The following is a 22,399-nucleotide window of genomic DNA, read 5'->3' as shown; positions in this document are numbered from 1 at the left end:
AGGTAGACTATCCTTTATCCGAAAACCTCGGGACCAGCCGTGTTTCGGTTTTTGGAAAATTTCGGATTTCGGAAGGTATTTTATAAGACTGGGAAATTTGTCGGGGGTGGGTCGGCGGGGGTCAGGGTCGGCGGGGGTCCGCGGGGGGGGGGGGTCGGCGGGGGGGTCGGGGGTGGGGGTCGTCGGGGGGGTCCGCGGGGGGGGGTCGGCGGGAGTCGGCGGGGGGGGTCGGCGGGGGGGGTCGGCGGGGGTCCGTCGGCGGGGGTCGGGGTCGTGCGCCACTCTGGTCATGTCGTGCGCACGACTTACGCTGAACGAAAAAACCTTCGGTTTTTAGAGGGTTTCGGTTTTCGGAAGTTCGGATAAAAGCTAGTCTACTTTATAGCAGTTTAGCATAATCAGAGGAAAGTGACAAGACTGTAATATTGACCTGCAAGGAAAAGACCAAATACAAAGTCAATCTCAGCAGTAACAAGAACAGTGAGAAAGATGATATGCCATCCAAGGAACAATGAAAGAAGAATAAAACTGGGTTAGGGCTGGTACAATGGAAAATAAATTGATACGATGGAGAAAAAGGTGATATTATGGTTACAAAATTATTATAGTTCTAAGATGAAGGACTTAATTAAATAATCATTAACACTACTCCAAAGATAGATAAAAAAGTGGCATAGCTTTTGGGATTAATCTCAACTAAAACAAAAAATGAAATCAAATGAACAGAAGAACTAATGCCAAATGTACAATAGTTGGGGCATAAGATCCATCCTCTGACAAAACCAATACACTGGAAAAATTCTTGTCATGCTTAGAGATTACAGCACTTTAACTCTCCCTAAAGAGCCAGGCCCTCATTAAAAATTAAATGATAATAGAAAAAGTGACCAATAATAAACCGGCGAATTGAGTTACCATGTAGTACTCTGAAGTAAGACAGGTCTAGGTATTCTTAGCAAGAGAAAGAAGTGTTTGTTACTAGTTAATTCCTCCAGTGAGTTTCTGCTTTGGCACAGGAAATTTATGAGAGGGAGCAATGATCTTCACGCACCTAATGAGTATGCAGGATAGGAATTTGAAGTGAGCAATGGAACAGCTAGCTTAATAAAATGAGGGATCTCTTTATTAAAAAACTGCATTGAATAAAAGATAGTTAACTATTAGATTGTTCTTGTAGGAGACCCCAAACAAACAAGCAAAAGAAGAAAGACCTTTCATGTCCTTAAATGATCCCAAAGTGTTTCACAGCCAATGAAGTACTTTTGAAGTGTAGAAACTGTTGCAATGTCGGTAAAGTGGCAACCAAATTGCACACAGCAAGGTCCCACAAACCAGATTATTTGGTTTAGTGGTGTTGGTTGAGGGATAAATTTTCCCAGCACAAATTTTGGCCAACACTACCCAGCTCTTGATTAAATAGTGCCATTGGATCTTATACGTACACCCGAAAGGGTAGACGGGTCCCCAGTTTAATGTCTCACCTGAAAGTCAGCACTTCTAACAATGCAACACTCCCCCAGTACTGCACTTAATTACACAACCTTTTGTTCTATAATGATATTTTAGCCTGATCCTCTGAGGCTTTGGAGTTGTTTTTAAAAAGTCAAGGGACAATACATGAACTGAGAAAGGAATCTTGGCAATATACAACTCGGTACTGAACAGAATTCAAATGAATTGTCAAAGTCACACAAACTGAGTTAGAAAATAGATACTTATCACAACATTAAATGCAGGTTTATGTAAATTTACCAACTCCCTCACGCAAGAAACACATGTATTATAAATGTAATGAGAGAGCTGAGCAGCAAATGTATAAAAGGTATAAAGGGAGGGCAGCGAATGTATAAAAGGTATAAAGGGAGGGCAGCGAATGTATAAAAGGTATAAAGGGAGGGCAGCGAATGTATAAAAGGTATAAAGGCAGGGCCGCACAGACAAAACAAAAATGCAACTTAAAATAAAGGTACTGGAGAAAGAATGATGCTGTATGAAAAAATAGCAAGGATTTACTACAAAAATTTTGCAAGAGAAAACCAAGATCTGATATGAATTGTTTTAAGTGATTGAAGGGACCCACCTAAAACATTTCTTTTTGTTTCATATGATGACTGACTGATAAGTGTATTGCCAGCATTTTCTACTTTCACTTATGATTTAGGTATGGACCATGTAGAATACACTCCATGCCAAACCAGGATTAAATGTTATGATCACGGAGATAAGGTAGACTCTTGGTGTGGCAGGTTAAAAACATCAAGCAAACTAACGCCTGTGACATAGAATAACTGCAAAAATCTAAATGAATAGTTTAGGACTTTCTACACCAAACTACACAAACAAGATCTCGGACACGAGAGTCTGTCAACACTTGAGCAAGTGAAAAACAAATTTGGTGTTACAAACTCTTATTCCTATAGACAAATCAATCCACAATAAAGGAGCTGCAAAACTGCAAATTGAAAAACCTGAATCTCCCAAATTGAGAGTCAACCAAAGAAACTAAAATTAGTTTTAATATAATAGTTACCCTATACTCCGATATATTCTTCAATATTACAAAATATAGTGGCAGTAATGCAATCTTAATTAAATATGGGGAAAAAGCTAGAGACTTTGATCAATGATGCAAACTGTAATTAAGTACACTCTAGCACGTGTGACACGTACAAATATCAGGTTCAGGTACATTCAGGTTAAAAATGTTACACGGAGTTTACCTAAGTCCTTTACAATGGCTTAAGGCAAAAAAAGAAAGTCCTGGAGGAAATTAAATTCAAAGAAGGTTTCACGTTTTATAGGAACACCCAGCCATATTTACATTATGGTTATAAATATTCAATTAGCTGATGGAGTTGCTTAGTAATCAAGTGCTTTAGCTGTTTAATCTGTCCTTGCTGAGCCTGCTGACCAAGAAATAAAGAAGTTGAAATTGATTAATTGAGCCATTGCCAGTAATACTTCAGTACAGTATAGTGCATGAATCTGAGTAATCTGCATAGATCAGCAATCCAGAAGAAGTGTGCTTGGTCCTGACCAGTTCGAATTTGTGGCTTTCTACTGAAAATACAGGTAAAATACATACCCCTCTGTGAAATCAATGAATCAGTTATCGAACATGAAAAAGTTGAATGCATTGCAGTAGTAAATTATATTAATGCCAGTTGATCTTGCATGGGCATTTTTTTTTTTAATTGAAATGGATTAGGCCTTAGCAACTCACACATCTCACAGGGGTTGCTCATAGATTAACAGGTTTGTCCAGGCATGACTAGGCCCAGTTCTTCAACTTAGTTAAAATTTTAGTTATTTCAACTTATTTACTTATGCTTACAGTTGGTTTGGAAATGAGTTGTTGGATAATGTTTTTGTTTGTTCTTGTTTTGGTGTTAGTGTTAATATTTATAGTGAAATGAGGGCAAGACCCATCAGGTTGAACTGAAGGAAGGCAATCCGATGGTGGCAGTATGGATGGTGGGACCACATGAACAGGCACGTGCAACGTATGCCCATTCTGGGGTGTGATTTAGCTAGTGTCGATGGCAGATATGTTGCTCTTTCCCACTCCGATATAAAGGAGGTAACCCACAAAGTCCCAACCGTATCACAGACCAAGATTTGCACGGGTCTTGTAATCTGTTTAGATGCCTCCTGCTATGGCCACCTAAACGTGCAGTCGGTTATGCTCATCTGCGAACTTATGCCATGACTCAAGCAAGAGTATCTCTCAAACCTGCTTAATCTCAATACAACCATGCTGACTATTCTCTTACATTGGTTTTATGAGGTCACATAAAAGTAAACCGCATTTTCGACATGCATAATTACACAGGGCAGCTTAATCCATACAAGTGTACTGAAGCTGGTTTATTTCTCCAATGCAATGCATTTTTTTAAATTACTGGATGATATTTTCTGTGTGCATCATGATTGCAATAATTCCCAGAGCTACCTTGAACATTTTACATACAGGACTCCAACAGGCCTTCAAAAGACAGCAGTAAATTATATAAACTAGCGACAGCACAGAGGTTGTGGGTCTTCATTTAGGAACCATCTCCTAGAATCTGAACAAATAAGGTAAAAGTGCCTTAAAGTATTTACTTTAAAAGCCATTTTAAAAGGTGCCAATCTAGATCAGCACATATACTTTTAATAATTTTTACTTAACAAAGACAAATTGATAAAGATAGTGGGTGTAATTTTCAATTACTAACTGCTCATTCCCACTTGAAAAACAAGCAGCCAACAGATGAAAATGTGCGAGGGGGGCGCACCTCAGCTGCCCCATTGATACTTAAGGCCCACCCAATACAATTTTCAGGTGGGCATGTAAATGGGCGAAAACCTCGCCTGCCTGTTTCAGAGCGGAGGCAGTTTACACATTGGGGTCCTACGCCAGTTGTAACTTTCAGGTACAAAGAGACGGAGCGTGCACCATGCAAGCTCCACCCATTTGTACCAGACAGTGAGAATCTAACCACTGGTCCTTAAAGGGATTGCTTTCCTAACGAAAGGGCACAAAGATGTTTCTGGAAGAATTTTTATGAGGCTAGGAGGAACAGGAATGCATTTCATGGCTCCACAAAAATACAACAGCCTGCTGCCTGCCTATGATTAAAAGGATCGGCTCACCCACCCCGCCTCTGTAGGCCTGACCTGCTGGTAGAGTCAACGTGGGAGCCAAACGATTTCCCGCACTTCCACAACCAGCAGCAGAGTGCCTGTCTGGGACCAGCAACTCACTGGATACATTCAATGAGGCCCAAACCTACCAACACGGCGGCTCTGTTGACTTTGTGCCTGTTTCACGGCAGAAGTCAAAAATGTCTATCTCGCCACGGTTTGCCCCAAGATGTTTCCATTCATTGGCTTGTATAGTAGCAGTACACATATGCTTACAGGTCTCATTTAAACAGTTTTGCCATTCCAACTATTTACTGTAAAAAAAAGTCACCTGCAAATACTGTATAATCTTGGTATCAGGACCTCAACATATAAGCTGTACCCTCTTTGGTTTGTGTGCGGTGAACAAATACTTGGTACGTATTTATTTGTACTGTACATTTCTGACATGTTTATATTTACTACTGTTTAGCAAACAACAAACTGCAACAATTAATACTTTATTTCAAGAGGGAAAGAAGTCCATATTAAGCAAACCTTACCATGTAGATATAGAAAGCTGAAGCAGATCAGTACCATTAACCATCAGTCTTCACTGGCTGGAGTCATACCTAGCACAAAGGTAGATGGTTGTGGTTGTTGGAGGTCAATCATCTCAGCTCCAGGACATCGCTGCAAGAGTTCCTCAGGGTGGTTGTTATAAATCTCATCATCATAAAGAACTACTCATGAAATAATGCTGGACGGCCAGCTGGTGGCGCCGTCCAAGGAGTATAAATACTCGGGCGTGGGCCCAGCTTGCCCAGGGACATTTTGTAAGACAGGAACTAGTGAAGTACAACTAGACCTCCATGTTCTGAAACAAGTTGATTAAAGCCCTGCTTTATACTCAAACCAAGTGCGTAGTGAGTTTTATTATGTCAGTGGTGTTCTAGGCCCAACCATCTTCAGCTGCTTCATCAATGACCTTCTCTCCATCATAAGGTCAGAAGTCGGGATGTTCGCTGATGATTTTACAGTGTTCAGTTCCATTCGCAACTCCTCAGATAATGAAGCAATCCATGCCCACATACAGAAAGGCCTGGACAATATTTAGGCTTGGGCTGATAAATGGCAAGTAACATTCGTGTCACAATAGTGTCAGGCAATGACCATCTCCAAGAAGAGAGTCTAACCACCTCCCCTTGACATTCAATGGCATTACCATCTTCAAATTCCAAATTATCAACATCCTGGGGGGTCACCATTGACCAGAAACTTAATAAGAACAGCCACATAAATACTTTAACTACAGGAGCAGGTCAGAGGCTGGGTATTCTGCAGTTAAGTGACTCACCCCCTGACTCCCCAAAGCCTTTCCACCACCTACAAGGCACAAGTTAGGAGTGTGATGGTATACTCTCCACTTGCCTGGATGAGTACAGTTCCAACAACACTCAAGAAGCTCGACACCATCCAGGACAAAGCAGCCCACTTGATCGGCAGACCATGCACCACCTTAAACATTCACTCCCTCCACCACTAGTGCAATGTGGCTGCAATGTGTACCATCTACAAGATGCATTGCAGCAACTCACCAAGGCTTCTTCGACAGTACCTCCCAAACCCGCGACCTCTCTCACCTAGGACAATGGCAGCAGCCGCATGGGAACACCACCACCTCCAAGTCACACACCATCATGACTTGGAACTATATCGTCATTCCTTCATCGTCGCCGGGTAAAAATCCTGGAACTCCCTCCCTAACACCACTGTGGGAGTACCTTCACCACACGACCGCAGCAGTTCAAGAAGGTAGCTGACCAGCACCTTCTCAAGGGCATTTAGGGATGGGCAATAAATGCTGGCCTTGCCAGCGACACCAATATCCCGTGAATAAATAAAGTCAAAATTGCTTGTATTGTTATATTTATTAACTGCAAAAATAATTGGTCAGAAAAAGTGGAACAGTGTTTGGAGAAAGCACTATGAGCATTTGTACATTTGCAGTGCTCCTCCTAAAATTCAACCCTTGATAAAATCTGCGTAATGAAGAGTAACAAAAAAGCCATTTGTTAGCACCTTCTTAAAAGCAATTACTGTATCAGGAACTGCTGCAAAATTGCACATCGTTGAACTTCCCAAAACAAATGACCAGTAGTCAGAGCAGGAAGATGTGGAAGGTGGGACAGTAGAGAAGCAAACACTAGTGCATAGATTGACCTATGCCACAATCACTATGTGGGTGCCTAGGACATGTGTTACTCTTGTTTAGTCCATCAGTTAAATTGGTATTATATAATCCATCAGCATTGTAAATTATTATATAGATGCAGTATATTACTAACTGCACTGCCAACATTTACTAAATGTGCTGACCTGCATTTATCATGGCATGAATGTACATTATTTTGTTACAGAATACAGACATTGAAATTCAAGACCAAAAGCATCCCTGTGAAGGTTGAAATGATTATTTCAGAAGTAAACACAGGAGCTGTCTGCTCTTTAGTAGCTTTGCCCTTGCAAATAGAACAGTAAAAAGTTGTTCAGTGTTATTGCGTGCTAGTATTTCATGTATTGACAATGTTGTGCTGCTTTGGCAGCTTCTGTTGGAGATTTATGGAGTCCCATGTCAACCTTCATGATATTGTTGTAATACAAGAATTGTGTGCATGAAAATTTAAAGTTAATGGTCTTAGGTAAAAAATATTAATAATAATAATATTCTCCTTATGCTAGTTAATTATCGATACCGCGGCACAGATCAGTGAAATGCCCTGCAGAAAAACCCACAATTTACAACGTCACATTGTAAGCAGCAAAGAATAATCGCCTGGATTTTGCTGTAATAATAACAGCGAGGCTATCAGCGCTCGCCGTTATTACAGGGTAAATCCGACAGCAACTTCTGACATCTGCACCTGCGCAGTTAAACACGATAATCAAGAAGTTGCTGTCAGAGATACTCTGCTCCTCCACGGGGTGCACTGTTGCAGTCCTCGCCAATAGACTTGGCACTGAAATCACTGTAATGCCGTGAACTTGGGGTACTTACCCACTAGTACCGCACAAAAATGGCTGAAAAAGTTAGGGCTACTGCATTCAGGAGTAAAATTAGTTTTTAACTGTGTAATAAGTGATAATAACTGTTGAACAACTTCTCTGGCCCTGAAAAATTAATTTTACATCTGGAGTCTCATTCCCTCAGAAGAAAATTAATGTTGCATATTTTTTAAAAATATAAAAATTTAATGTTTTAAAAACTTTTTCTGTTTGTCTCTTATCTCTCTCTCTCAATCCCATCGGTATTTCCCAATCTTTATTTCGCTTCCTGTACATGATTTAAACCTAATTTATATTTCCTGTTTTTTACTTCCTGGTTTGAACTCTGCGTGTCTCAGTGAGGATATTTCAATCTGATTAGTCGAAGAGCCTCACTGTTTCTTTCCCTGTTCACAGCCGCCACAGATTCCCTGTAGAGGGCGCTGCACTGAAACAGGTGCCAGATTAGTGGAAATCCACAGTCCACTGACAAGCCCGTGAAAAGTTTGAGGGCAGTTGTACGTGAGGTGAACGGCAAAAGCAAAATCCAGGTAATTAATGCTTTTCTTTTCAATTACCATTTTTTATGAAGTTTCAATATGACTGCATTAGATATTAGGAAAAAAAGCAATCCAAACTGCAATTATTTCTTCTGTAAAACGTGTTTGTAATACTTGTATGCTTTGTCACTTTATTTCTTAACAGTGCAAAATAACAAAACATTTACAAATGATAAATTTATGCAACCAAGCTTTAAGGCATCTCAACCTGAGGTATTAACATTCTCTGTATTGCAGAATTTTGTACCCCCGTATTACATATTTGGATTTGTTATGCTAAATATTTCCTTGGATTCAGCATCACAGGTCTTGTGTTGCCTACAAATTTAGTGAGACCCAGGGATTAAACAGAGAACTCTCACCACTGGCTTCCTGGAATATATCATAATGCTGCCACATAACCGCTTTATCTTCATTGTAGAATATATGCTCGATCAGACAGCATAGACAGAGATCGTAAGCCATTAGACAAATTTATTGGACATTAAACAGGTAAATGAACACTACTCAGCATAATCAGCACATTTACAGCAATTATAAACTTTATTAAACTCCTTGAAATGTCAAAATAACAGACATTTTTCCTACGATAACCCTCAACATTAAATAGGACCTTGAAATGTAGTTTCCTACTTATATCTGGAATAAAAAGCTAGTGCCGGTATTGATGACCATGAAATTACTGGATTGTTGTAAAAACCCATCTGGTTCACTTTAGGGAAGGAAATCTGCCGTCCTTACCCGGTCTGGCCTATATGTGACTCCAGACTCACAGCAATGTGGTTGACTCTTAACTGCCCTCTGAAATGGCCGAGCAAGTCACTCAGTTGTCAAGAAGGCAGCTCACCACCACCTTCTCAAGGGCAGTTAAAGATGGGCAATAAATGCTGGCCTTGCCAGCGACACCCACATCCCGAGAATGAATAAAAAAACATAAAAATATGGCTATCTGCTTGCCTCATTACCTTGATGAATCCAGACTAACTGCCGTCATTGTGCAATGCTTCCCAACATATAGCTCCAAGTTCCTTTGAAATATCCCAAAACAAATGGACATTAAAAACTGTATCACCCATAACTAGATTATGTGGTCAACCATTTCGAGGATTCAAAATGGCATTTGCCCATTTGAAAACAGCTGCCAAACATTTGTCATGAGCAGCCCCACAGGACGCTTCAATTTGAGATGAAAGGCTTGACCCATTGATCTGTTCCAATCACTTTAAAGTGCCCTGTTAGGTAGGTCCCCATCCAAGAACAGAAGCAGTAATCAATCTACATGTATCCTCAACTATGCTGCATCGTTGCTTTGTCTTGAGGTGTGTATATCAGCCAGTCTGGGAAATGTATTTTGCCTGCCAGCAACAGTTAATAGTAACCGATTTTAATCATATGTGTGCTGTGACCAGCAAGAAAGAAACCAATAGATAATCCACATGGATTAAAATGTTTCATTTTGTTGCACCCTGCCACATTACTCCTGTTGAGTGACCTAATCCCATTTCTTCCTCACAGTTAAAGGTAATGACTCACCTGTTCCAGGAGGTGGTGAATATGTAACGGAGAGCTGGTGATAAATCCTATCATGTGGACAGCAAGAAGTATTCTTGTAAACAACAATGCCAATACAGGCTGCAATTTTATTTACACAGACCAGAAGCACTGCCAGTATAGGGCTAACTGTATGCAGGGCCTTATTCTCACACTTTCAGTTGAGCCATTAGACACAAAAATTGTTCACTGCACAGCTATATTAACAATGTGATAGAGAGTTTAGCTCATTAAGTGCCTCGTTAACTGCTCAACAAGTGGGTTACCATCATTATTGCTGATGCATTCAGATTAGATGAACTGTTATCCATGATTTCTAAAGAAATCTATCTTGCCACAATTGTTATTTAAAATACTGCAGTCTTGCAAACTTATTAGAAGAGTATGAATATTACAAGTATACATTAGCATACAGTTGGATAACTCTCAATAATTCACTGAAACAGCTGCATGTATATGGTAGAGCATATAATATATTCACATGGTGAATTCTTGGCAATCTAAAGTAGAATACAGTGGGGTAGATCCTCCCCCCAGTGGACATGCGGGGGAAGAGGGCTCTGATCTCGGGAGGTGAGGGAGCCGCAGTGGCAGCGGCCCAGGCTGGTTTTGTAGAGCCTGGAGGAACTATTGATGTCACAGAACCCCGATTTAATTATCTAAAATTAGTTGTGCACCCTCTTCAAGCGGCTGCCCAGGTCATCTATTCAAAGGGCCCTGGTAAAATAGAGACAGCCACATCGACGGCCAAAACAAGACGATAGGTTTTCCACACCATTTTCAGGGCGTTACTGCCCCATTTGCTGCAAGCAAGAGGCTTCAAAATCTCCAACATATACACAATTTCAGGAATCATGGTACCATTATGTTCCAGTAACAATGATGGTTAAACTCTTCTCAGAATATTACAGCCTGTGCCGGCTTTTTGACAGAACCATCCAATTTGTCCCTCAGAGGTTCTTTCCCCGTAACCCTGCAAACTTTTACTTTTCAAGTAATGTCGGTGGTGGGGAAACTTTCAGAGACAATAATCCAGGACAAAATTAATTGGTATTTGGAAAAATAGGCTAATAAATGAAAGTTAGCACGGATTTGTTAAACTATCTTGATTGAGCTCTTTGATGAAGTAGCTTGATGAGGGTAGTGCGAATGAGGTTGTGTATACGGACTTTCAAAAGGCATTTGACAAAGTACCACATAATAGACAAGTTAGCAAAATTGAAGCCCATATGATTGAAGGGACAGTGGCAGTGTGGCTAAGGGACAAAAAGCAAAGAGTAGAGATGAACAATTGTTTTTCAGACTGGAGGGAAGTATACAGTGGTGTTCCCCAGGGGTAGGTATTAGGACCACTGCTCTTTTTGATATATATTAATGACCTAGACTTGGGTATACAAGGCATCATTCAAAGTTTGCAGATGACACAAAACTCAAAAATGTAGTAAACAATGAGGAGGATGACACAAAAATTGGTTGTGTGGTTGATAGTGAGGAAGAAAGCTGTAGACTACAGGAAGATATTAATGGACTGATCAGGTGGGCAGAAAAGTGGCAAATGGAATTCAATCTGGAGAAGTGTGAGGTAATGCATTTGCGGGGGGCTAACAAGGCAAGAGAATGCACAATAAATGGTAGGATACTGAGGAGTGTAGAGGAATAGAGGGACCTTGGAGTGCATATCCACAGATCCCTGAAGGTAGCAGGAGATGTAGAGAAGATGGTTAAGAAGGCATACGGGATGTTGTCCTATATTGTATAGAATATAAGGGCAGGGAGGTTATGCTTGAACTGTATAAAACACTAGTTAGGCCACAGCTAGAATACTGCATACAGTTCTGGTCACCAATTACAGGAAAGATGTGATTGCACTAGAGAGGGTACAGAGGAGATTTACGAGGATGTTGCCAGGACTGGAGAATTTTAGGTATGAGGAAAGATTGTATACACTGGAGTTGTTTTCTTTGGAACAGAGGAGGCTGTGGGGAGACTTAATTGAGATGTCTAAAATTATGAGGGGCCTAGATAGAGTGGATAGGAAGGACCTATTTCCCTTAGTAGCGAGGTCAATAACCAGGAGGCATAGATTTAAAGTAATTGGTAGAAGGATCAAAGGGGAGTTGAGGAGAACTTCTTTCACTCAGAGGGTGGTGGGGATCTGGAACTCACTGCCTGAAAGAGTGGTAGAGGTGGAAACCCTCAACGCATTTAAAAAGTACTTGGATATGCACTTGAAGTGCCGTAACCTACAAGGCTACGGGCCAAGAGCTGGAAAGTGGGATTAGGCTGGATAGCTCTTTTTCATCCGGCACAGACACGATGGGCCAAATGGCCTCCTACTGTGCAATAACTTTCTATGATGATACTAACAGACTTTGGGAGGACATTGACAGGCTGGTGAAATTGGCAGACACATGGCATATGAAATTTAATGCAGAGAAGTGTGATACATTTTGATAGGAAGAATGAGGAGAAGCAATATAAACTAAATGATACCATTTTAAAGGGGGTGCAGGAAAAGAGAGACCTGGGAGTTCACATACCCAAATCTTTTAAAGGTGGTAGGACAAGTTGAGGAAGCTGTTAAAAAAGCATATGGGATCCTTGACTTTATTAATAGAGGCATAGAGTACAAAAGGAATGAAGCTATGCTAAACCTTGATAAAACACTGGTTAGGCCTCAGCTGGAGTATGGTGTTTAATTCTGGGCACCACACTTTAGGAAGGATGTCAAGGCCCTGGAGAGGGTGCAGAAGAGATTTGCTACAATGGTACCAGGGATGAGGGACTTCAATTATGTGGAAAGACTGGAGAAGCTAGGGTTGTTCTCCTTAGAGCAGAAAATGTTAAGAGGATATTTGATAGAGGTGTTCAAAATCATGAATGGTTTTGATAAGAGTAAATAAGAAGAAACTGTTTCCAGTGGCAGGAGGGTCGGTAACCCGAGGACACAGACTTAAGGTGATTGTCAAAAGCACTAGAGGCGACATGAGGAAACATTTTTTTACACAGCGAGTTGTCGTGGTCTGAAATGCACTGCCTGAACAGGTGGTGGAAGCAGTTTCAATAGCAACTCTCAAAAGTGAATTGAATAAATACTTGAAGGGAAAAAAATTACAGGGCTATGGGGGAAGAGCGGGGGAGTGGGACTAGTTGGACAGCTCTACCAAAGAGCCGGCACAGGCACGATGGGCTGAATGGCCTACTTCTGTGTTGTATCATTCTATGATATATTCAATTCCCTTTCAAAAGTTACTAATTAATCTGCTTCTGTCACCCTTTCAGGCAGTACATTCTAGACCATAACAACTCACTGTGTAAAAACAAATTCTCATCTCCCTTCTGGTTCCTTTACCAATTATCTTAAGACGGTGTCCTTTGGTTACCGAGTTGTTCGGGTTCAATTCCCATTTAAATCATTGGAAACAGTCAATCTGAGGTTAGATAACTTACTGGTGATTGTCAATTGACATTCATTTAATGGTTAGTATTATAATTAAACAATGGATTAATTTATAGTGTTATACAACCTGTTTCACCTCAGTGCAGTGTTTTTGGCTGCTCATTGATGGAAAAGCAGCATTATATCTTAGTAGTAAGATAGCAATTTGATTCTCGAGTACACTAAAGGTAGAGGTTTGAGACTTTCTCCAGTGGATTTGGTTTTGCACCAGTGGTAGTAAAATTCTGGTTTGGTGCAAAGCCATGTTCAAAAAGTACCCAAGTAGTCCACTGGACCTACTAAAAACTTGATGAACTTACTTTTAGATATTTTTTAATGAGAATGGATTCTCTAGCCTGAGCACTCCTAAAATTAAAAATTAGCCAGCTGTGGGTTTAGCACCACGCTCTCATGCTGACAAGTACACAAGGTGCAGGTAGCATTGTAATTTGGACTGCCTGCTGTACATCAGACCCCAATCCCAATAACTGTTTGAGACTGGCACCTGTAATACTTCTGCACCCTTATAAGCCTTCCACAGCACTACAGCACAATGGTAACCTAACCATTCAAAAAATGTTTTGGGCAGCTTGATGATGCAGTGTGTTTCGCTAATGAGGTGCACATCAGAAAGCTAGAATACAAGATCTAATGCACTTATGAGAAACCTGATCAGCACTGATTACAAAGTATTTCAATAACTACATATATGCAAATTGAACTCCAGCCACTGGTTTTGTTTAAATTATTTAACATCTGTTATTCTACCAACACATAACTTTTAGCACCAGCTTAGAACCTGCTCTATGAAAAGCAACTTCATTCAAACCTGCTTTGCTAAATCATCAAATTTTCTTTAAATGAACTGTACATAAAATGTGCTCTTTAAATAAACATTCACAGTAAACAAACATTCTCATTAAGAAGTCACCCTTTATCTGTGCAAGGTACAATCTTTCACTTAGAGTTATCAGCTTTTGCCAAGTCTGAAACTGAATGGGGGGACAGAATATGGTCAGGGCAGGGGCAGTGGGTAGGACATAGTTTAAGCTTCCACTACTTTCTTTGTTACTGATCAACATTGATTCAAAACCTTAATAATTAACGTCTCCACATCATAAGGCGCAGAAACAAATCTGGCCTCCAGTGGCTCCTCAGTTAAGATCCACATCTTCATTTACAAACCCTTGAGGGCCTTGTCCTACTCTACATCTGCAATCTTCTCCAACACTATGGGATTGATTTTAACCACGCACCCCACCCCCCTCCCAGTGGGAACAATGCGTGGGAAGGGTTAAAATCATCTGATTCGTTTATGGGATGTGGGCGTCGCTGGCAAGGCCAGCATTTATTGCCCATCCCTAATTGCCCTTGAGAAGGTGGTGGTGAGCTGCCTTCTTGAACCGCTGCAGTCCATGTGGTGAAGGTACTCCCACAGTGCTGTTAGGGAGGGAGTTTCAGGATTCTGACCCAGCGACGATGAAGGGTTGGCGATATACTTCTAAAATTAGGATGGTGTGTGACATGGAGGGGAACTTGGAGGTGGTGGTGTGCCCATGCGCCTGCTGCCCTTGTCCTTCTAGGTGGAAGAGGTCACGGCTTTGGGAGGTGCTGCCGAAGAAGCCTTGGCAAGTTGCTGCAGTGCATCTTGTAGATGGTACACACTGCAGCCACAGTACGCCGGTGGTGGAGGGAGTGAATGTTTAAGGTGGAGGATGGGAAGTGATGTGAAGGTGTACCGTCGCCACCCAGTGAGGGTCCCACTGAAAGTTGCAGCCCAATGACCTAATCGGTGCTGCAACAGCATTTTAACTTCTGCATTCAGGAGGCCCGCATCTCAACCTCGGTACAAGCTAGTAGAGTGCCCAGAAGAGGCTAAGATAAGTAACTTTTTTTATTCTTCAGAGAGATTCCTTAGGGGCTAGGTGGAGCAGGATTGATCCTCCGGGTCCCTGAAGGAATCCTTGGGCCTCCCCTGCCCCGCCCCTCCCTATACTGGGATCTTTTTAGAACCCCCGCGCCCCCCAACGCAAGCACTTACCTTAAACAGGAGACTGTTTCCTTGGCTCCCCAGCGGCCGCTTCCCGCCCCAATTCCCACTCCCGTTCGCCGGCCTTGACGACACTCCCACCGGTTTTGGGCAGGAGACCAATTTCAGATATTAAAATGAGGCCCGTCAGTTAAAATCAGCTGGGCCTCATGAGTTTTTAGACTTGCGGGTGCGCCACCCGTTTTGGAACCCCCCACGTACCAATCATGCCCCGAGTTACAATCAACGCCTATATCCCAACTCGGGCCTTCTACTCTGTGCATTCCCCCTCCCTCCACTCCAGCATTGGTGGTACAGCCTTCAGCCTTCTCAATCGTACGCTCCAAAACTCCCTCCCTACAACCCTCCACCTTGTTACTTCTCTCCCCACTTCAAAACCGATCTTCAATCATGTCTTAATTTTTCCTCTACTACTGTTAAATGTTAATTTCTATTCTCCACTCATACTTCTCTGTGACGCACCTTGGAAAATTTATTATACTATATTGCACCTTCATTTTGAATTGTGCATGAAAACCACTATAGCACCAATTCATTTTGGGATATATCTTTTGATTTTTACAGAAAGCTGTTTTAAAATTGTTCTTGTGCTCACCAAGGTGAGGAATTTTAGTGCTTGGATATAGAAAACTTTCAATTTCAGGCATCCAGTGTCAGCATCAAGCACTCTCAGATCAAGCATAGCATGGTTAGATGCAGAGATAACTTCCTCCACACTGTACCAACAATGTGCCTCAGCCACAACCAAATGAGAATGTCCATAATGTACCTGTGTGACATTTTCCACAAAAGTCATCTTGTGACCTATCTGAGTGAGATTGCTAAGTGGTGCCAAATTAGGAGCAGTTTTGTGCTCTACTGAAAGATTAATGATTTTAAAATAAATCAAACCTCAGTAACTTAATTCCAAATCTAATTCTCCATCATGGTGCGTCAGATGTTAGATTATTGTATTATTTCATTCAAGGGATGTGAGTAACATGCAGTATGATAACCTACACTGTTGATGGCATTTGTCAAATATTAAGGGTATGCAATTACTCTGAAATTTTCCATTTATTAAGTACTCGCATTATATAAACATGTGGGGAATATCATAGGTGGACAGAAGGGGACATCATGGAATTAACCCATGTTTGATGACTGCAATTGGGAGTCCCAGGGACTACCCAAATGTGACTCTCTCCTCCAATTTTTCCTGTCTTCAGTTGGAAGATAGCACTGCTACAACACAAGGGGAAATTGGTAACAAAAAGTAAAAAACCACTATCTCTATGCTGGACTCCATGATTGTCACCAAACATTAAATGGACAGCTATACTGGCACCAGGTGAGATCTGGTGGTAGGCCAGCACAATATAAATTTAAATTGTAAACTAAAAATGCATGACCTTTTGTTCCTGGCTTGGCAACAGTTACAGAACAACCTTATTATTTTTAAAGAAGCCTTTTCTCTTTGCCTAATGTCCTGTTATCAACTCTATGGGCTCGATTTTCATTGGGCCGTTGAGGCGGGATTGGAAGGCGTGTGGGGGGTTAAAATCACGAAATCGGGGGGCACAAACCCATCCCGTCCCCAACCCACCTCCATGTCAGTTTCAAAGGAGGTGGATACCCGACCTGTGCTGGGAGCCGCCTCCCCGAGGCGGGAAGGGGATTAGTGCCAATTAACTGCCTGTTATCAGGTAGTTAACAGGCAGTTTTTAGCCTAATCCCTATTTTTATCACTGAAGTGTGGGATTCCTGACGGCTCCAAACCACGCCAAGTTAGCGAGGCGGACCGTCGGGCTGAAGGGCTTGGAGGGTTCAAGATGTCCGGTGTTCAGGTAAGTGATGGGTGCATGCGTGCAGATGTAAGTGTGTTTGGTGTGTGTAAAGTGTTTAAATAAGTTTTACTTACCTTTACTTACTAATGCAGGCTTCCTTCCTTCAGATCTCAGGAGTCCCTCATCTCACCGGCACAGAAAGCAGAATGGCTGCGAGCTGTCAAAAGTTGCAGCATTCAGCTCTCTGTTCTGGAGAGATTTCTAAATCAGCCTGAAAGGAAGGAATTAACTTAGTGTACAGATTGTCAATGTTTGCCAGCTTCAAAGAGCTGTCAAACACTGATATTTCATCTGTCAAAAGCTCTTGACAGATGAAATGTCAATCTGTGAAGTCACCTGTTGCCGGGTGGCCCTTAATTGGCCTGCTGAGCCCACTGGGCGGGCTCAACAAGGTCAATCAAGGGAAAATCGAGGGGGTTGGTCACAACTCGATGGAGGCGGGACTACAACCTCAAAAGTTGTAGTCCCGCCTCCTACACGCCTCCAGTATCAAAATCCAGCCCTATGTATCTATAGCAGGGACAGGGTACTGAATCTGGATGATCAGCCATGATCTCATTAAATGGCGGAACAGGCTCGAGGGGCCGAATGGCCTACTCCTGCTCCTATCTTCTATGTATCTATGCTAGTGGCCTCAACACCATAGCTGGGGCAAAGCAACTTCTTTACAGTATTTTGTTGCTCTTAATTCCAAGTGATAAATACTGCCCTTATGGATACTTTCTGATCTACCACAACCTAAAATACAAAATGAATTGTTTAAAGCTTGCTTGTTGATAGAAAAACAGCTAAAATAATCTTGCTATAACACATCCTTTACTATAACACTTCTTTTAAAGCCACTTCTCACAACAGTCTTCTTAAGAATATCTATTGTACCCCTATACTATCTTTAGTATACACAATGATATGCAGTTGGGGGGAGGGGAAAGAGATAGGAGATCCAGAAAGAAAAAACCCAAAATAAGACATTGTTCATACCATATGTAATGGTGTCAGCAGATGTTTTAATCTTAGTCGCTGTTGCTTTACTCTGATCACCAAGTCCCCTTTCATTGCGTCCTTTACTTCCACGAACCTTTCCCGCAGCACTGGAATCTGCCATTTCTGTAAGACAACAACAATCTGTCAGATTTTACCACCCAATGAAGTTGTGCTAGAGCTCAGATATCATCAATATAAGCACCGAATATTTTTTACATGTTCACCTTAGCAACATAGAAATGCACAGGACCCGAAAAAAAATCGTAGTCCATCTAGGCAGTCCCAGTATCTTGGAACTATCACATTCCATGATACCTCTCATAGACCTCTATCAGGTTTCCATCAAGCACTTTCTTTAATTTGCTCTTACTTTCAATAATTGGATGTGTCAATTTGGCTCTATTGGTAGCAGTCTTCCTCCTGAGTCGGAAGCTACGGGTTCAAACTCCACTAGAGTACATAATTTGGATTAACATTTCAATGCAATACATTGAAAGTGCTGCAATTTTGAAGGCCTCGTTGTCTGTTCCAGTGGGAAAGATGTCATGGCACCATTTCAAGAGCAAAAGTTCTCCTCAAGTCCTGGCCAACATTATTTCCTCAATTAACACCACCAAAAACAGATTAACTGGTCATTTATGTAATTACTATTGCTATTTATAGGATCTTACCTCGTGCAAAATGGCTTCCAACAATCACTGTACAGTATTTCATTGTGTTTAGTGCTTTGAGATATTTCTGGGAGGTGGGTCAAAGTGCTATATAAATGCAACTCCTCTTTTCAATATTTTCATCCTTAGCCTCTTTTTTTAATTAGCTTAGTTTGCTCAGTAATGCAATTCTTTTGATCCAGCAGTGGCAAAAAAATTCTATGATTGCCTGGGGTGTTGCACACGTTAAGTCAACGAATATAGTCATTGTCTTAACTGTCTCTGTTGTCTTCAGATTGCTCTTTCTCTCTCCCTGTCACTTCTGCTGTGTCAGTCTCTTTCTCTTCTCTTTTGCTTCTCTCTCCCTTTAAGTCTTTTTGTTTCCCTCTGTATCCTCGTTTGCTTCTCTGTTTTTTTTCTTTCCTTTTGGATGAGAGGTGGGCGGCCGTATGTCATGGAGCGGCTGGAAAGGAGGCTTCCAAAAGCTGCAAGCTGTATTGGGGTATGGTTGCGGAAAACTCTGGTACTCAGTGGGTCCCCTCTCATCTCCTGTCTCAATCGCTCTTGCTTCCCCCACCCTCATTCCCACTGCCTCTCCAAATCTTAACCTTTCTATTACGCCTTCACGATCCTACTTTTCCCCTTTGAACTACCCACTCAATCCCTGTATTCTGACCTCCCCTTACTTTATGGTCACTCACTTCACACTTAACCCTCCATCCCACTCTCCCCATTCCTACTCACTTCCCCTAAGGATGAGTACCAAAAGGCCAGAGGCCACATCACCGTCAAACCATTTCACTCCTCCTCTCTCACCCTCCCTTCCCATCTGTCTTCCTCAGAGGCGTTTTTTTTTAAAGGAATTCAACTTTTTTTTTTTTTTTTTATAAAAGGAAATCAAATTAGAATGAGGAAATTAAACTACCTGTCTGGCTTTCCCTCCATTTTGTCTTTCTCTTGCAATTCCCAGTACTTTCTCTGGCCCCAGTCTCCATCTCTTAAGTTTGTAGAAGAACAAAAAAAAAGCTACAATGGGTGTGTAATTAGTACAGTAAGTTCTCTTTCTATCACACACCCTCCTATTCAATATAAATTTTACCTCAACAAAGCTTTTGAAATGTGTTCTGTTTTTCAAAATTATTTGAAGAAAAGCTACTGAGCACAAATTGCTAGAAGTTAAAGAAAAATATTCCACCAGTATAACTGACTGAATTGTGCTGATGCATCCTGATAAATTAGGTACAGACTGCGCAATCAAAATTCAACTGAGTCACAGCTCTGGGCAAAAATATCAAGTCCACCCCAGGCTTTTAGAAGAGACTGAGGCCTTTAAGTAAAAACTTTAATGAGCATATTACAAAAGACACACAAGACAATTCAATAAATTCATTTTTATGTTATTGTGAATTCATACTTTTTTGATTTTTTTTTTCTTTTTTTAACACTCATTTTGAATATTAAAAATTTGTTTGAGAAAAAATTGGTGGACGGAAAAATTCAGAAAGCATTTTGAGTGATTTGTGGGAACAAGTGATCAAATTGCACAATTATAATGAGTTTACATAGGTAAAACACATTATAAACATGAAGATAGTAATTATAATGGGAAAATGTTGACAGAAAATGTGACAATAGGAAGTGCTACAGATGTGTGTATATAAAAAAAGGTATTGCATACGTGGAGTCAAGACCAAGTGCCGTTTTCAAGAGGTTTCCCTCCTTAACCCAATTCTTGCTGACATAAAACTGCTCCTATCCTTCACTATGACCCCTTCAAAATTGCTGTCATCAACCCCTCTTCAAAAAACTTATTGACTCTCCATTCTCTCCAACCATCACGCCATCTTCACTCGCCCCTTTCTCTAAAAATACAGAACATGTTGATTCTTGCAATTATACTCTCATCTCTCTGTTTGGGTCTACTCCACTTCAGCTTTCACTCCACCCACAGTAAGTAGACCACATTGGTCAATACCACAAACAGCATTCTGTGTGATTGTGACTGTGGATTTCTGTCCCTCCTCATCCTCCTAGACGTCTTCATTTCTTCCCTTCAATGCTGTCAATCACATCATCTTCCTCAAACTCTTCTTCCTCCTCCACAGTCATCACTGTGGCATTGCTCTCTCATGGTTGCACGCCTACTTGTCGTATCATAGGTACTACATCACTTTCAGTAGCTTCTCCGCCCTTTCCCACAATTACCTCTTTAGTACCTCAGGGTTTCACCCTCTCATTATTTATATGCTACCTCCTTGGCAGCATCATCTGTAAGCATTGGGCAAGCTTCCACATGCATATGCTTAGTCAGAAGGTTGTGGGTTCAAGCACCATTCCGCAATTTGATCACAATTTAAGCTGACACTATAATACAGTAATGAAAGAATTCTCTATTGTTGGAAGTGCTGTCCTTTAGAAAAGAACATAAGAACTAGGAGCAGGATTAGGCCATTCAGCCTTTCGAGCCTGCTCCGCCATTCAATAAGGTCATGGTTGTTGATCATAAAATGTTCAGACACATGTTAAAAATTCCATGTCACTATTTGTTGAAAAGCAGAATTCAACATTCTTCTCTCAACCAACATCACCAAAAATAAATTAAATGGTCATTCATCTCATTGCTGGTTATGAGACCTTGCTATAGACCAAATTGCTGCTGTACTTGCCTACATAACAGTGATTGCATATGAAGTGCTTGGAGTCATTCTGAGTGCTATGCAAGGCACTATATAAATGCAAGTTCTATCTTTCATTCTTATTCCAACTGCACAGTTCTGCCTCCAAGTCTCTTTCATCAACTCAAGGCTGTTGCCACCATCTCCAACCTCCTGTGTGATGTTGAGCCACAATTTCCTTGACAAAACTGAAGTCGTCCACTTAAGCGCCCACAAACACCCAAGTACCTCCAGCTCCTTTAACCAGTATGCTCATCCTTCTGGAACTCTTTTCCCCAGCACCTCCACCTTGTCATCTATCTTCTTGCAACAGACTGCTTTAGACCCTTCTCTTCAATGTGCTTTTGCACTCCCCCCCCCACATTCTTTTTCCAATTTTCCCTACTGATCTGCACTCTATCCACCCTTTAACGCACTCCTGTCTTTCTAAAACAGCGTATCCTCTGACTTACTGTGAGCACCACCATGGCAAATCCACTAATCACAGAATCTTACAACATAAAAAGAGACCATTCGGTCCGTGATGCCTGTGTCAACTCTTTCAAAGAGCAATCTCATATAGTCCCACACCCCTGCTTTTCCTCCATAGCCTTGCAAATTAGTCCTCTTCAAATACATGCCCAATTGCCTTTTGAAAGTTCCTATGGAACCTGCCTACCACCCTACATTACAACAGTGACTACACTTCAAAAAGTACTTCATTGGTTGTAAAGCACTTTGGAACATCCGGTGGTCGTGAAAGGCGCAATATAGATGTAAATCTTTCTTTTCTTTCACCCTTTCAGATAGTGCATTAACAACCCTCTGTGTGAAAAAATCTCATTTCACCTCCAGTTCTTTTGACAATTATTTTAAATCTATGCTGGCCCACTTGCCAGAGGAAACACTTTCTCCTTATCTAGTCCATCAAAACCCTTCACGATGTTGAATACCTCTATTAAATCTCCCCTTAACCCAGTGTGTGAGTGACCAGCTTCCCTTTTTACTGCCCTTTTTTTTACCCTGATGATAGAA

At 41.3% G+C, this 22,399-nt stretch overlaps 1 protein-coding gene across 6 annotated transcripts in view; it reads right to left on the bottom strand.

The window, feature by feature from the left end:
- Window positions 1-22,399, bottom strand: part of LOC147108700 (zinc finger protein 512B-like) — a 165,738-nt gene that overhangs the window by 96,838 nt on the left and 46,501 nt on the right. For all 6 annotated transcript variants that reach the window (XM_086005429.1, XM_086005434.1, XM_086005433.1 and 3 more), the window contains one exon: window positions 18,058-18,183. In XM_086005429.1, the coding sequence (XP_085861555.1) occupies window positions 18,058-18,181 (124 nt within the window). In that variant the 5' untranslated portion in view covers window positions 18,182-18,183. The remainder of the gene's footprint in view (window positions 1-18,057; window positions 18,184-22,399) is intronic.

The sequence above is a fragment of the Somniosus microcephalus genome, chromosome 13 (genome assembly GCF_052327205.1).
Source record: "Somniosus microcephalus isolate GS21.2 chromosome 13, FLI_Smic_1.0, whole genome shotgun sequence".
In the NCBI taxonomy this organism is placed as follows: domain Eukaryota; kingdom Metazoa; phylum Chordata; class Chondrichthyes; order Squaliformes; family Somniosidae; genus Somniosus; species Somniosus microcephalus.
The sequence above is the reverse complement of the archived record's forward strand: the minus strand, read 5'-3'. Positions and strand labels throughout refer to the sequence as shown.